At 37.5% G+C, this 16,774-nt stretch overlaps 1 protein-coding gene across 2 annotated transcripts in view; it reads right to left on the reverse strand.

The window, feature by feature from the left end:
* Vps16A (vacuolar protein sorting 16) overlaps nucleotides 1-16,774 on the reverse strand; it is a 156,473-nt gene that overhangs the window by 43,916 nt on the left and 95,783 nt on the right. For both annotated transcript variants that reach the window (XM_089101677.1, XM_089101676.1), the window contains one exon: nucleotides 1,988-2,132. In XM_089101677.1, the coding sequence (XP_088957803.1) occupies nucleotides 1,988-2,132 (145 nt within the window). The remainder of the gene's footprint in view (nucleotides 1-1,987; nucleotides 2,133-16,774) is intronic.

Consider the following 16,774-nt stretch of genomic DNA (forward strand, 5'->3'; position numbering starts at 1 on the left):
AAAAGTCAAAAAACTATAACTCAGGGGTTGACAAATCCCCCACAGCCCCTGGGGCAAGGGCTGTAACTTATGCAAGTTGTCCATTGTTACCACATAAGGTTTCTGTGGAAATTGTGGTCGTATAAACTATGGAAGGGGCTCATTCGATCGGCAATCGAAAGTTCTAGTTCCTTTAATAGGAGTCCAAAGTGATGAAAGGGAAACCATCCCCCCAAAAAACTCTTTTCCTCCGGATGCATTCGGTCAAAATTTCGAGATAACCGTTTATTTTCTAAATACTCCACAGGTCAAACAACTATGCTTCAAGGGTCGACCCTCCCCCCAAACCCCAGGAACAAGGGCTGTAAGTTATAGGGTAAGGGCTGTTCAAACTAGTCAAATGGTCTAGCAGCTCTACTTCCAGGAATGCCATGCCCCCTTAGCCCGGGGACAAAGATTGTAAAATATGCAAATTGCCCATTGCTTACATGCAGGATTTATCATTAGAAAAAGGGGAAATACTTGATTTTGGATGTATCTGAAAAGGCTAATGGTATGAAGGCAAAAAAATTGAAGAATCTTGAGGGGTATGTTATGCTAGATCTAAAGGCACTATGTGCATCTAGTTCATCAAAAAGGAGGATCTGCAATATTTTCAAAAATGCAGAGAGTATAGAATTGAAACTTTCAGGACATCTTGGGGGAGATGTTGAAAAGTGGTTTAAGGGCTTTCAATTCCTATCATGCCTGTTTAGTTGCCATCCCTACAAAAATATTTGATCAAGATTTTGAAATGGACATTTTGTTCAAAACAGTCAGAAAGTCAAATAACTATACCTGTGGGGACGACATAGCCCCCAAAAGTTTTGGAGAGGCATGCTGAACACAATAAAACACACTGTGTGTGTGTGTGTGCTGATTTTCAGAAGGAAGTATCGTCAATATCCAAGGAGCGGCTGAGGGTATTAAGTTGAAAATTTCAGGGGATGTTGAAGAGCTAATCCGAGAGTAACCAGCCCCCTTGCCCTTTTTAGATACCCCTCCTCCTTCATTCATCAAAATTATGAAAAAAAGATTTTGTTAAAAAGGTCTAGTAGCCATGCTTCCAGGGACGCAATGCCCCCCCCTCCTATAGCCTCCATGGTAAGGATTGTAAATTACGCAATTTGCCCTTTTTTATATGCAGGATTTATAATTAGAGAAAACGAGGCAATTTTGATTTAAGGTGTGTTCGAAAAGGCTAAGGGTATTAAGGTGGAACTTCAAAAGATGTCGAGGGACATTTTAAACTAAAACTTAAATTAAAACTTAAATTGAATCTTCGAATCAAACTTAAAACGAACAAAATCACTGCAAACAAGAGTTTGGCTACTACATGCTTCCTTAACTGTAAAAGTCTAAAGCCTGTTGCATCCTTTGCGCTTTAATGAAAACAAATTATATCACAAATATTTTCTTTTGTACTTACAACATTAAAAACAAAAATTAAAATCACAGTGAAATAAAATCTTGAACTGCTGAGCTTTCAGCAATTAAAATCATTATGCATCATATATTCAGTTTAATTTGTTAGTTCTTTCCAAGGACTTTAGGCTTTAAACTTTTACAGTTAGGGAAGGAGATAGTAGCTAAACTCTTATTTGCAGAGATTTTGTTCGTTTAAAGGTTGATTTGAATATTCAATTTAAGTTTTACACGTTTTAAGATTTATTTGTTCATTTATAATTTCTGTTCGTTTTGGGTTTCATCTATTCTTCAATAGTCATTTCTGGCCGCTTTGAGTTATAATTATTATAGGAATTTGTTTTGCTGGTCTTCAGCTTAATATGGCTCTTTACTATTCTATGAAAAACTACCTTTTCGAAAGCTTTTTAATTAATATCTGAAAAAGCCCAACATAAAACCTAGCATTTTTAGTAAATTTATCAATCGAGCGAGATAAAATAATCTCACTATGATAGTACTTTTAACAGCGTATACATAAAAAAGAAAACTAAACAGGACCTACCTTATAACATACCCAATGTGTTAAAATTTGGCTTATAACATCTGTTTTTGAAAATTCTATGAATTTGGCAGCTTCAAGGGCCAGCTGAAATTGTCTTCGAGAAACTAAACGCTCTAACAAAACAGCTACTGAAGAGTAGATAATCCTAAGAAAAATTACAAATGTTTGGGTTAGTATCAAAGCACAAGTTGCAAGATGTCGTTTGCACAAGATGCCAGTTTCACTTACAGGTGGCTTTCACTTTGCTGCACAATATTAATATGCTTCGTTCGCAAATGCACAAGAAAGCAGGTCCCAAAGTGATTGAGCAAGTGAAGAATATATGTAAATACTAGCCAAAGAAGCCCGTCAGATGATAGGTATATAAAAAGAAAAAACGAAGCGTACTCTTTTATGAGGATTGGAGATGAAGTGTTTTATTCTTTCCTCCCCAACACGAAACTCGAAGAGATCATTCTGATATGAAAAATCAATAGACTCTGCCACTCACGGGTCATACCAGCGGAGTAACACATGCGACTATATATCTCGGGGGACACCTTATGTAGTGCGTGCCACATTTATCTATTGAAAAAATATTTGCAATTCAAATTCAAACTTTTTATTTCCTCCGAATACGAAGAGTAAAAAAATAAATAAAAATAATAATAACCGCTAATCAACAGGCCATAAAATTATTTTAAACTATATAACAACAAGTACGCAAAGGCCTTCAATCAAAATTACCACACAAATTAACACTTCATTCAATAGATAATAAATTAACACTTAAAAATTAACACTTCACAAATTAACACTTGATTCAAAAATTAAATCAAATCAAATAAAATAAATTAAGCTTCGTGCGCAGCTCTATATAAATTATGAGAATTTTGTCCCCTATCCATCAACATGAAATGGTAGCCCGGACCCAAGCATGTTGAAAATGAAAATAAATACCAGAGAATTAACAAGCAGGATAAAACCACTAATCAGACAAAAAAAAAAGAAAAAAAAAATGCGGTTTAAAGAGAATACTGAATTTTTCATAATTTGGTCTTCAATAAGTTTTTTTCGAGTATTCCCTTTAAGAAAGTACGCAGGAATTTTTTAGATGAGGGGCTGGGATTAAGAAAACACCCTGTTTGGCCAAGCGGCGCATCTGTTTGTAATGTTATAAAATTTCGAATTTGAAACGGATATCCAGATTCCTTAATTCGAGCGGTCACTTCCCATATACTTCCCTGTGGTTGAGCTTATATGCCCTGTTAATCCGATATTCTTAGTCCAAAAATATTATTTTAATATGAATGATCAATAAAAACCAAAATCCCTGGGTCACAGCTGCAGAGTAACGAACACAACCGTCTCTCGAGGATTGATGAGTTTGATTTTACATTTGGAATTTGCCTTGGAACTACACAATTCAAGAAACAACTTTTATATGCACGAAACAGTGATATAACGGATACACTGAAGACTGCTTTTTATAAATCTATGTACCCATAAACATTCCTAAGGGAAACTTTCGCTTTCTGAATCATTTAATCAAAGCAGCAGTTAAAGACACATAAAAAATCCACTAAATGGTGCTATCTTTTACAATTAAACGCCAGAGCACTTCATTTTAAGTTGTTATAAATCCTTGTTAAAAAAGGGAAAAAACAAAAAACACAAAAACAACAAATGAATTACAAAATCTCTTCCTGTGACATACAACTAGCTTCCGTTTATTTCTCATGCGTGAGCAGGCCAGACAGGAAGTACCAATGTCAGACGTTATAAGCAAGAAGTGGCCGAAACGGATTAAATCAAATAAAATCAACGCTCACGGGGGCTTAATAAATTTAGAGATTCCGGACAAAATTTGTGGTCAAAATTTTTCCGTAATTATTAGAGATCGTTTTTAGATTCTCTAAGAAATAAACACTAGTAATAAACACTAGAAATAAACTCAAGTAATAAACACTGTGAACTTGCGGGCCCCAGATGGGACACATATATTCCAGGAAGCATCGAACATATGTAAGATATGGTGTTTCCAGTTTCTTAGGGAAACCTAAGTGACGCATTATCACTAACATTCATAAAGCACAATTTATCTTCTTTACCAGCTCTTGGACTTGAATAGCGAACAAACAATCGATACTTAACGTGATGTCTAAGAAGGTCACAGACGAAGCAGAAGGGTACAACGGCAGCAGGAACTTAGAAACTATCTCCAGGACAAAAAGACCGAACTGTATTCAGATCCCATAAATACAAAACTAGGATCTTCACTCTTTCTTCCAACTAACTCTGGGTGAGATTCAACAGCATCTTTTGATGGACATCTCAATAATTTGAGTTTTAGTATCCCGTCAACCCACAGCGGTCACACTGCATCCCAACCCCAAAATTCACAACTAAGGCACTACTTCTTAATTCCCATCAAGTTTGGTCAAGATTTGACTAGTGTTGTAACTGGTAAAATTGGTCACAATAAAATTGTGAATTTTACCGTAATTTTACAGACCCCGTAAAATTGGTATTTTACCTATTTTACGTATTTTACCTGTTTTATCCATTTTACCAGTATTTTACGTATTTTACCGGTATCGTACATATTTCACGACGCCTTGAAATTTTCACAGCTTCAAAACGTGCTATACTAATACTGTGCATAAATAATCGGTAGACAAAAACAGGATTGGATATGATCTATGTATTTTCTTTGTGTATGAATTAAGTCAGCTGTATTAAACGGTCGTCTGTGTGAGTTCAGTCTCTTGTTATTAAAACAATAAAGTGTATTATAGATTATAGTACAGGTAATTAGAATTTTGAAATGATGAAATATTAGCTAAAATAAAATTATATTAATTCTGTGAGCTGTTAAAGACAGAAAGGGATTGACATATGAAAACCAATAAAAAAATTAAATAGCCGTGAGAAAAAGAGGGTAATGTCAGCCAGTGGACAGAAAAGAAGTGAAAATGACTGAAGAAGATATTTTGTCAGGGACTTCCGCCCAGTTGTCTTCAGTGCATCAGTTTTACTACTGATGACGGTCACTGCATATGTGACCGAAATATCAGGCACTATATGAAAGGCATTAGCCCTTTCAATTTCCAATCAAAGAAGCCCTTTTGAAGTTTCTACGACAACGCTTTCAATAGAAACCTTAAATGCCCCCTGAGGTATGAGGGGGGGGGGGTGTCATCCTCAAAGACCTAATTTCCAGAACTTTCTGCAACGTTGAACAAAATGGCTATCTGAAAATTTTTACTTGATGTGTTTGCAAGACTGGTGGGCGGGAGTGGAGGTTTATTTACACTCCAATTACTTTCGACTATTAAAAAGGGCACTAGCCCTCTCAATTTCCAATTAAATGAGCCCTTTTTGAAGTTTTACGACAACTCTATCTATAAAAACCTTATATGCCCTCAGGGCATAACTTACAACCTTTGCCCTGGGGGCTCTGGGAGGTTTGTCATCCTTAAATACATAATTTCCAGAACTTTCAACTACGTTGAACAAAATGGCTATCTCTAAATTTTGATTGAATGTGTTTCGGAAAATGGTGGGCTTGAGAGGGGGGGGGGGTAATTACTTTCCAGTCACTTTCGACTATTAAAAGGGGAATTTCAATTTCCAATCAAATGATCTCTTTTTGAAATTTCTACAAAAACTTTCTATACAAGCCTTATATGCCCCCAGGGCATAACTTACAACCCTTGCACCGAGGGCTCTGATGGGGTTATCATCCTATAAGACCTAATTTCCAGAACTTTCGACTACTTTAAACCAAATGGATATCTCAAAATTTTGATTGGATGTGTTTGGGGAAATGGTGGGCGTGAGAAGGGAGTTAGTTGCCCTTCAATCACTTTCGACTATTAAATGGGTACTAGCCCTTTCAATTTCCGATTGAATGAGCCCTTTTTGAAGTTTCTGCAACATCACTTTCTATAAAAAACTTATATGCCCCCAGGGCATAACTTACTACCCTTACCCTGAGGGCTCTGGGGGTGGAGGGGTTGTCATCCTTAAAGACCTAATTTCCAAAACTTTCAACTACGCTGAATAAAATGGCTATCTAAAAATTTTGATTGGATGTGTTTGGGGAAAAGGTGGGTGTGAGAGGGGGGGGGGGGGTTAGTTGCCCTCAAATCATTTTCGAGACTATTAAAAAGGGCACTAGCCCTTTGAATTTCCAATCGAATAAGTCCTTTTTCAAGTTTTTACGACAACGATTTCAATAAAAACTTATATGCACCCAGGGAATAACTTATATCCCTTGCCCTGAAGACTGTGGTGGAGTGTCCTAATCAAAGGTACAATTTCCTGAACTTTAAACTGCGTGGAACAAAATGGCTATCTCAAAATTTTGATTGGATGTTTTTGGGGAAATGGTGGGTGTGGAAGAGGTGTTAGTTGCCTTCCAATCACTTTCGACTATTAAAAAGGGCACTAGCAATTCCAATTTCCAATCGAACGAGTCCTTTTTGAAGTTTCTATTACAACGTGTCCTATAAAAACCTTATAAGCCCCAAGGACATAACTTATAACCCTTGCCCTGAGGGCTGTGGGGGGGGGGGGGAGTGTCATCCTCAAAGACCTAACTTCCAGAACTTTCAACTACGTTGAACAAGTAGGGTATCTTAAAATTTTGATTGGATGTGTTTGGGGAAAAGGTGGGCGTGAGAGGGGGTCATTTACCCTCAAATCACTGTTGACTATTAAAAAGGGCACTAATCCTTTGAATTTCCAATCGAATGAGCCTTTTTTTAAGTTTCTACGACAAAACTTTCTATAAAAAACCTTATATGCCCCCAGAGTATAACTTACAACCCTTGCTCTGAGGGCTGTGGGGGAATTTCCTCCTCAAAAACATAATTTATATCTGGAAATCAATTACGCAGAACAAAATGGCCATCTAAAAATATTGATTGGATATGTTTGGGGAAATGGTGGGCGTGAGAAGGGGTTAGTTGCCCTTCAATCACTTTCGACTATTAAAAGGGTACTAGCCATTTCAATTTCCAATCGAAGGAGCCCTTTTTGAAGTTTCTACGACAACGCTTTCTATAAAAACCTTATATGCCCCCAGGGCATAACTTTCAAACCTAGCCCGGAGGGCTCTGGGGGAGTGTCATCCTCAAAAACATAATTGCTATCGGGAAATCAACTACGCTGAACAAAATTGCTATCTCAAAATTTTGATTGGATGTGTTTGGGGAAAAGGTGGGCGTGAGAGGGGGGGGGGTTATGTGCCCTCCAATCACTTTCGACTATTAAAAAGGAGACTAGTCATTTAAATTTCCAATCGAATGAGCCCTTTCTGAAGTTTCTACGACAACTCTTTCTATAAAATCCTTATAGGCCCCCAGGGCATAACATAAAAACCTTGCCCTGAGGGCTGTGGGGGAGTGTCCTCCTCAAAAACATAATTTCTATCTGGAAATCAACTACGCTGAACACAATGGCTATCTCGAAATTTTGATTGGATGTGTAATGGTGAGCGTGGATCGGGAAATGGTGAGCGTGGAAGGGGTGTTAGTTGCCTTCCATTCCCTTTCGACTATTAAAAAGGGCACAAGCCAGTTCGATTTCCAATTGATTGAGCCCTTTTCGAAGTTTCTATGATAACTTCTTCGATAGGAAGTGCCCTGGTCTAAATGAAAGAAATAATAAATAATACATTGTGCCAACATCGTTCTTATATGCCCCCAAGTAATAACTTAAAACCCTTACCCTGAGGGTTGTGGGGGAGTGACCTCCTTAAAAACATATTTTCTATCTGGAAATCGACTACGCTGAAAAAAATGGCTATCTCAAAACGTTGATTGGATGTGTTTCGGGAATGGGTGGGCATGGAAGGGGTGTTAGTTGCCTTCCAATCACTTTTGACTATTAAAAAAAAGCACAAGCCACTCCAACTTCCAATTGAATGACCCCTTTCCGAAGTTTCTATGATAACTTCTTCGATACGAAGTGCCCTAGTCTAAAGGGAAAAACAATAATAAATAATACCTTGTGCCAACATTGCTCTTAAATGCCCCCGGGCATAACTTAAAAACCTTGCCCTGAGGATTGTGGGGGAGTGACCTCCTCAAAAACATATTTTCTATCTGGAAATCAACTACGCTGAACAAAATGGCTATCTCAAAATTTTGATTGGATGTGTTTGGGGGAACGATGGGAGTGGGGGGCTAGTTGCCCTCCAATCACTTTTGACTATTAAAAATGGCACTAGCCACTCCAATTTCCAATCGAATGAGTACTTTTCGAAGTTTCTACGACAAATCCTTCGATACGAAGTGCCCTGGTCTAAAACCAAGAAAAAAAATACATTGCGCGAACATCGTTCTTTACTTAGGCAGCACTATTCCGCTGCCTATGATTTTTACATCAACTTTCTATATAAACCTTATATGCCCCCAGCGCATAACTTACAATCCTTGCACTGAGGACTCTGATGGGGTTATCATACTAAAATACCTTATTTCCAGAACTTTCGACTACGTTGAATAAAATGGATATCTCAAAGTTTTGATTGGATGTGTTTGGGAAATGGTGGGCGTGAGAGGGGGGTTAGTTAACCTTCAATCACATTTGACTATTGAAAGGGCCCTAACCCTTTCAATTTCCAATTGAATGCGCTCTTTTCGATGTTTTTGCAACATAAATTTCTATAAAAACCTTACATGCTCCCAGGGCATAAATTACAACCCTTGCCCTGAGGGTTGTGGGGGGCATTGGTTGTCATCCTTAAAGACCTAATTTCCAAAACTTTCAACTACGTTGAATGAAATGGCTATCTAAAAACTTTGATTGGATGTGTTTGGGGAAATGGTGGGCGTGAGAGGCGGGTTAGTTGCCCTCAAATCACTTTCGACTACTAAAAAGTCCTTTGAATTTCCAATCGAATGAGTCCTTTTCAAGTTTCTACGACAAAGATTTCAATAAAAAACTTATATGCCCCCAGGGCATTACTTATAACCCTTGCCCTGAAGACTGTGGGTGGAGTGTCCTGGTCAAAGGTATAATTTCCTGAACTTTAAACTGCGTGGAACAAGATGGCCATCTCAAAATATTGATTGGATATGTTTGGGGAAATGATGGGCGTGGAAAGGGTTTTAGTCGCCCTCCAATCACTTTCGACTATTAAAAGGGCAGAAGCCATGTCAATGTCCAATCGAATGAACCTTTTTTGAATTTTCTACGAGGGCGCGTTCTATAAAAACGTTATATGCCCCCAGGACAAAACTCAAAACCGTTGTTCTGAGGGATGTAGGGGGGTGTCCTCCCCAAAAACATAATTTCTATTTGGAAATCAAAAACTCAAAGCAAACAGAAATTATAATAAATAGCCAAGTCAAACTCAAAACGAGCAAAAATTAACATTAGAAGGGCTGCCAACCCCCATGCCTTCTCAAGACCAGAATATAACTTAGGCTTTACTGAAAAAAAAAATGACCGTAAAAATTTTTTTTACTTATTTAAGTAAAAAAATGAAAACATTTAAACATATTTTGTTTTCAGTAAAGCGCAAATTATGTTCTGGTCTTGAGAAGGCATGGGGGTTATCAGCCCCACTAATGTTAGCTTCTGCTCGTTTCGAGTTTGACTCGGCTATTTATTCTGATTTCTGTTCATTTTGAGTTTCATTTGTTTATTGATCGTGATTTGTGGTAGTTTTGCGCTTGGATGATTACTTGACTTCATTTCTGCCCATTTTTGGCTTAATGGAGCTCTTAACTTTTCTTTGAAAGGCTTCTTTTGTGGAAAAAGTTTTTTTTAGATGAATTTCTGTTCGTGTTTTTCATAGGCAGCGCGCTAGCGCTGCCTAAGTAAAGAACGATGTGGGCACAATTTGTTTTTGTTTTTTTTTTCTCCATACCCGGGCACTTCGTATCGAAGGAGTTGTCGTAGAAACTTCGAAAAGGGCTCATTCGATTGGAAATTGGAGTGGCTAGTGCCCTTTTAATAGTCAAAAGTGATTGGAGGGCATCTAGCCCCCCCCCCACACCCATCATTCCCCCAAACACACCCAATCAAAATTTTGAGATAGCCGTGTTGTTCAGCATAGATGATTTCCAGATTGCAAATTTGTTTTTTAGGAAGACGCTTCCCCATAACTCTCAGGGAAAGGGTTGTAAGTCATGCGCTGGGGACCTATGAGGTTTTTATAGAAGGCGTTGTCATAGAAACTTCAAAACAGGCTCATTCGATTTGGAAATCCAGAGGGCTAGTGCCCTTTTTGATAGTAAAAAGTGATTGGAGGGCACCTAACCCCCCCCCCAACACCTATCATTCCCCAAAACACACCCAATCAAAATTTTGAGATAGCCATTTTGTTCAGTGTGAGATAGCCATTTAATTTCCAGATAGAAAATATGTTTTTGAGGAGGACACTCCCCTACAACCCTCAGGGCAAGGGTTTTAAGTTATGCCCTGGGGGCATAAAAAGTTTTTATAGAAGGCGTTGTCGTAGAAACTTCAAAAAAGGTTCATTAGATTGGAAATTCGAAGAGCTAGTGCCCTTTTAAATAGTCGAAAGTGATTGGAGGGCAACTAGCCCCCCCCACACCCATTATTTCCCCAAACACCTCCAATAAAAATTTTGAGATAGCCATTTTGTTCAGCGTAGTTGATTTCAAGATAAAAAACATATTTTTGAGGAGGACGCTCCCCCAAAACCCTCAGGGCAAGGATTATAAGTTATGCCATGGGGGCAAATAAGGTTCTTATAGAAATTTTTGTCGTAGAAACTTGAAAAAGGGCTCATTCGATTTAAAATTCAAAGGGCTAGTACCTTTTTTAATAGTCGAAAGTGATCTGAGGGTAACTAACCCCCCTCTTACGCCCATGTATTCCCCAAACACATCCAATCAAAATTTTTAGATAGCCATTTTATTCAACGTAGTTGAAATTTTTGGAAATTAGGTCTTTAAGGATGACAACCCCTCCCCCCACAACCCTCAAAACAAGGGTTATATGTTATGCCCCGGGGGCATATAAAGTTTTTATTGAAAGCGTTGTCGTAGAAACTTCAAAAGGGCTCATTCAATTGGAAATTGAAAGGGATAGTGCCTTTTTTAATAGTTTGATTAAAGTGATTGGATAGCGACTAACACCCCTCTCACGCCCACCATTTTTTCAAACACATCGAATTAAAATTTTGAGATACCAATTTTGTTCAACGTAGTTGAAAGTTCTGGAAATTAGGTGTTTTAGAATGATTACCCCCAAATTGATGTATAATGCTCATGGCCGTATCCAAGATTTTTGTTTGGGAGGGGGTTACGAAAAACTTATTGAAACGCATCAAAAATGTGTTTTAACCAAAGGGATAAACTAGACTGTTAATTAAATTAACGACATTCTAGATGAACGAATTTTATCTTTTTCAAGTCCACGACAATCAGAATCACTAAAAACATTGAAAACTGAAAATGGTGCTTAATAAGAAATGCTCAACTGGTCTTGTAGCTACAGGGCAACTTTAATACACAAAATGTACCCTATATTTCCTAGAGAGTACCTTATTTCATCAATTTTACCATATTTACCAATTTTACCTTATTTCACACATGTTGCCAATTTTACTAACGGAGTTTTTATTTTACGGTAATTTTACAGCACTAGACCTGACAACCATTCCTGCTAGATGTGCAAAGGACCAATTTCAGAGGCAAAGCTATAGCGTTGCCTATATTAAAGGCCATACGGCTCCAATGTTTTATTATTATTTCTTTATTATTATTTTTTTTTTCCAGAGGCACTTCATATGGAAAGGGTCGTCGTAGAAACTCCAAAGGGGGCTCCTTCGATTGAAAATCGAGAGTTCTAGTGCCCTTTTTAATAGTCGAAAGTGATTGGAGGGCAACTACCCCCCCTCTCCCCCCACGCCCATCATTTCCTCAAACACATCCAATAAAAATTTTGAGATAGCCATTTTGTTCAGCGTAGTTGATTTCCAGATAAAAAACATATTCTTGAGGAGGACACTCCCCCACAACCCTCAGGGCAAGGATTATAAGTTATGCCCTAGGGGCATATAAGGTTTTTATTGAAATCGTTGTCGTAGAAACTTGAAAAAGGGCTCATTCGATTTGAAATTCAAAGGGCTAGTACCCTTTTTAATAGTCGAAAGTGATTTGAGGGCAACTAACCCCCTCTCACGCCCACGTTTTCCCCAAACACGTTAGGAAAGGAGGCAGTATCCAAACACTCGTTTGTAGTGAAACTATATTCGTCTTTAATACCTTTAAAAAGAGCTAATGAATTAAACTGAATATTTGATGTATAATGATATTTCCACCAATGGTCGTCCTCGACACGTCTCTACTGTAGGACCACCATGGTCTAGATCGTCTAACATCCGCATTTGGTTATCAAAGTTGAAGTCCCCAAGATTCGTAGAACTTCTTTTCGCATGGCACAATCAAAAACAAAAATTTTCTTGTTCTCACGAATTTACATTTGAGATGAGCAGAGAATCAATTCCTGGCACTTTCGATGATGCCAGCTATCATGAAAAATTGGCTGCACTAGCCTCTTAATTTCCATCTGTGGAAACAACCCCAAATCTCAATAAAAAGTAAATTGCCCCTTGGCATAATTTCAAATAATCTAAGGCCGAAAATTCAAAGGGCTGTGAAAACGATAAAGGTCCTGGGAATGAAGTAAAATTTTTAGCAAACCATGAATCGCCTTTTTTTCTGGCTTTCCTCACCTGGGATAATCAAATGCAGATTATGCGTTGGTGTTAATTGAAAATGAAATTTGGGTACATCTCCCACTGAATACAATTTGACGGAAATAAATAATCTCGGTAAAGGGATCACAGCTTGTCTGCCAGTTGTGCATCGAGGAAAAGGGCTATCTTTCACATCTTCCCGCAGGGGATCTTTCCCAAGGCATTCCTCCCCCTCATAAAGGAACAAACCCTCTTTTGAGTTAATAAAACCATTCTCAGATTTCTTCCCAATTTTTTTCAATCCAACCCACAATTCAGTATCTCCCAATCTTTCCGTAACTCGTTGTTGACAAGTCAATCCTATGTCATGGGTCTTCGCCTCCCTCCTAAGTTTTTTCGTCTTATTATAATTTCCTAATTTTCCCAGTGGCTCTTGGAACTCTTTGTCCCCCCCTATTATTTATGTTATCAAGGCACAGCCCATCCAACATTTTTTTATTTTTCGTCACTCCAGGCTGAATCTCCAAATTGTCTTTTTTCTACACTTCTCTTTTCATCTCTACTTTTCTCAGTTTTGTCATTCGCGCAAAATAATAAATTATCGTTAAATCTGATTTGGACTCCAGTGTCCACCATCTTTGACTGCATTTCTTCATTGTAGCTCCGTTTAATATCTCTTTTCTCCCTCTTAGTTTTCTTTTGTTTTATAGTAGCATTAAATAAATCGTCATGAAATCTGAATTGGACTCCAGTGTCCACCATGTTTGACTGCATTACCTCATTGTAGCTCCGTTTAATCTCTTTTCTCTTTCTTAGTTTTCTTTTCTTTTGTAGTAGCATTAAATAAATCATCATGAAATCTGAATTGGACTCCAGTGTCCATCTTCGACTGGCTTTCTTTATTGTAGTTCCGCTTAATATCTTTCTTCTCTCTTTTAGTCTTTTTTATTCTTACCGCAGCAACAAATATTTCGTCATCAAATGGGAACTGAACTCCGAAATTTGGTTTTTCATACTCTACTAAAATTTCTCGAACTTTCCGAGGAAAAGCGCGTACAATAAATTTCGTCTCATTTCTCCCTGGTATACTCGGTGTCTCATTTTGGCCTGTACTTTTCGCATCTCATATTCATAAAAAATTTTCGCAAGTTTTCTATTATTTGCACATTTTCCTGAAAAATTAATTTCACGCGTCTTATTTTCAATATTATCTTTTCTTTTTGTTTCCGCATCCCATTTTTGTGGATTATCAACATGTTGAACCCGCGTATCAAGTATTTCGTTTTTCCGACAGGGTGACACAGCCTCCCAATTTGTTTTATGGGCCGGTCCACCTCTCCGCCTTGTCAACGAAGTAGCATGATTTTCCGTTTTAGCATTTAATATGTAATAAATGTCTGATAATCTCTCACTCATTGACATTCCCATACGGGCTTCAATTTTTCCATACGAGCCTGATGATATATTTCATTGGCTTGTCTATCTTTTTCAATTTTGTCCATACGGGCCTGATGAAGTATTTCATTGGCCTGACTATCTTTTTCAATTTGATCTATCCCATCCTGTAATTTTTTCATATACTCTAGGTGCTTTCTTTCGGCTACCTCTCTGGCTATCCTCTCTTTCTCTATGAAATTTGATATACGTTGTCTCATATCTTTCTCCCTTTCTTTTCTATCTCTCTCTTTTTATTCTATGGGCTTCACTCGCCCTTTTTGGTCTTGAGTTAATCTTATCTCTGTCCGACATTCTTTCAAAATTCCATGTGTCATTATTTCTTCATAATTCATTTTCTGAATTCATTTGTTCTATATCTCTACTATCTCTATTTCGCAATTTCCCTTCATTTGGCACAGCCTCTGAGGGATCAGTTCGTCTTGTTTTTTCACATATTGTTTCTTCCTTGTTTATTTCGTACCCCCTCATTTTGCCGCGTATTCTTCTTTCCGATTATAATATCTCTTATTCAATTAGTCAATAACCGGTAAGTTTAACAATTTTTCAAATAATCGGAATGTCTAGACTTCATTAGGGAATAACGACTTCTTTCACAACAAGCACTTTTACGCGAGTGAAATATATCTCCGAAAAACAAATTAACAGGGGCTGGACGAGAAAGCAAACTGAAAAACCGCGCGAATATTCCACTAGTGAATTAGCTGGACTAAACTCAAACAGGGGATCTACCCTGTACAAAAATCACGTATCCTCCCTGGATACTCGTATTCCAAATATAATCTCCTCCTGGTCAGATTACTCAATAGGACAGGTGCCTCCCACCTTCCTTGTCCAATATGCACACAAACTGACAAATTCTCCTATTTTGCCGTCCTCAATACTCTTATAACCTTCGTCCCTGAAGATTATATCTAAGTCCGCCAATTCACTCAAATAATAACCCAACTTTCAACGTTTTCTTATCTGTCCTTAAACCCTGTAATACTTTTAAATACGGAGATTCCCCCACTGCAAACTCAACTCATTAATTTCAAGTTATTCTTTTTTATATTTGTCTAACAAGGCACACAGCCCATTATAGACGTTCATAATTCTATTAATTAATTGCGTATTTTTGTCTTTTTATATGTTACCGCAATAGGCTACTTTCTAGGCCAAATTAACCCGTCTCTTCGAAAACGCAGAATTCTTTTATTATCAGATTTACTGATAGGACCTTAAATTGCTGCCATCACTTATTGGATGTGTGGGTACCGCTGGCACCACTTATTGGAGGTGTAACGTACGGGGGTCACCACTTTTAAAGACAAAAATGGCTTAAAGAGTTGCTATGCCAGTTACTGGAGGGGGAGATCCCTGGTCGGCCCAAAAATAGTGGGATTTCCGCGGTTACTCAAACGGTTCCGTATATACTAGCGTGATCGGATGGTCCAGGGCCACTTTTAAAAGCCAAGGTTTACCGATAAGATTTCTAACTATCTCTTTAGACTCGACCTATGCTGAAAAGTTAAAAGAGAACATAGTATAAGAAAAAGTCTTACTGTATTCATTTCACGCTGTATAAGATCTGAACTTAAAAAGGGAATTCTTTCTCCCAGCCCGCTCCGCTAGCCGCGTGCTGCGACATGGGGTACGGGGTGGTAAATGAATTTTTCCAGCCAATCCTAGGACTTACTAACTTACTGGTCAACCTCCCTAACTGCGCAATTTCTTACCTCGTGGTCTATTAAGAAACTACACAAAGAGGACCCAAAATGGCGTCACAAAATAAAAGGAAAATTAATATTTATTACTCGGGGAAGGAAAATAATTAAGGGGCCAAAAGAAAGGAATCTGGGAGGGACATTTATCTGAACAAACTGGGACCAAGGGTTCCAACAGATACTAATTGCTGAAAGCTCATCAGTTCAAAATGTTACTATAATTTTAATGTTTATTTTTAATATTAAGTAAAAAAGAAAATATTTGTCATAGAATTGGTTTTCAGTAAAGCGCCTATGACGCAGTAGGTTTTAGACTTTTACAGTGAGAGAAGGAGGTCATACCCAAACTCTTGATTGTAGTGATTTTTGTTCGTTTCAAACTTGATTTGCATATTCAATTTAAGTTTCACTCGTTTTAAGATGTATTTATTAATTTACATTAATATCTATTGTATGTTTGTTTGCATTGATTGTTTATTTAAGTTTCATTTGTATTTCAATAGGAAAATATTTTTTTCGTCTTAAGCTTGATTTTCATATTCAATCTAAGCATTACTCGCTTTAAGATCTATTTATTCATTTAGATTTTTACTTTTTGTATGTTTTGGCTATGATTGTTTATTTAATTTCTGTTTGTTCTGGGTTTCATTTATTTTTAATAGTAATTTCCTGTCGTTTTGAGTTTGAATTATTATAGGAATTTGTTTCTTCTGATCTTATGGTAAATATGGCCTTTAATTTTCTTTGAAAAATTTCATTTTAGGAAAGTTTTTTTTAATTAATTCCGAAAAATACCTTCCCTTCCCTACCTATGCGTTGAGTCAAATCCAAAATTTCCACAGCCTGGTCCTGTGTCCACGCATCACATGAATCCAGAAAGCTCAATAAGACTTGAAATTTTTAAAAAGCCAAAGTTTGGAAAGTTGAGATGGAATTTCTATAAGTATTTCCTAAAAATTC

Source organism: Artemia sp. Qi Xiang Cuo, chromosome 15 (genome assembly GCF_049724085.1).
Source record: "Artemia sp. Qi Xiang Cuo chromosome 15, ASM4972408v1, whole genome shotgun sequence".
In the NCBI taxonomy this organism is placed as follows: Eukaryota; Metazoa; Arthropoda; class Branchiopoda; order Anostraca; family Artemiidae; genus Artemia; species Artemia sp. Qi Xiang Cuo.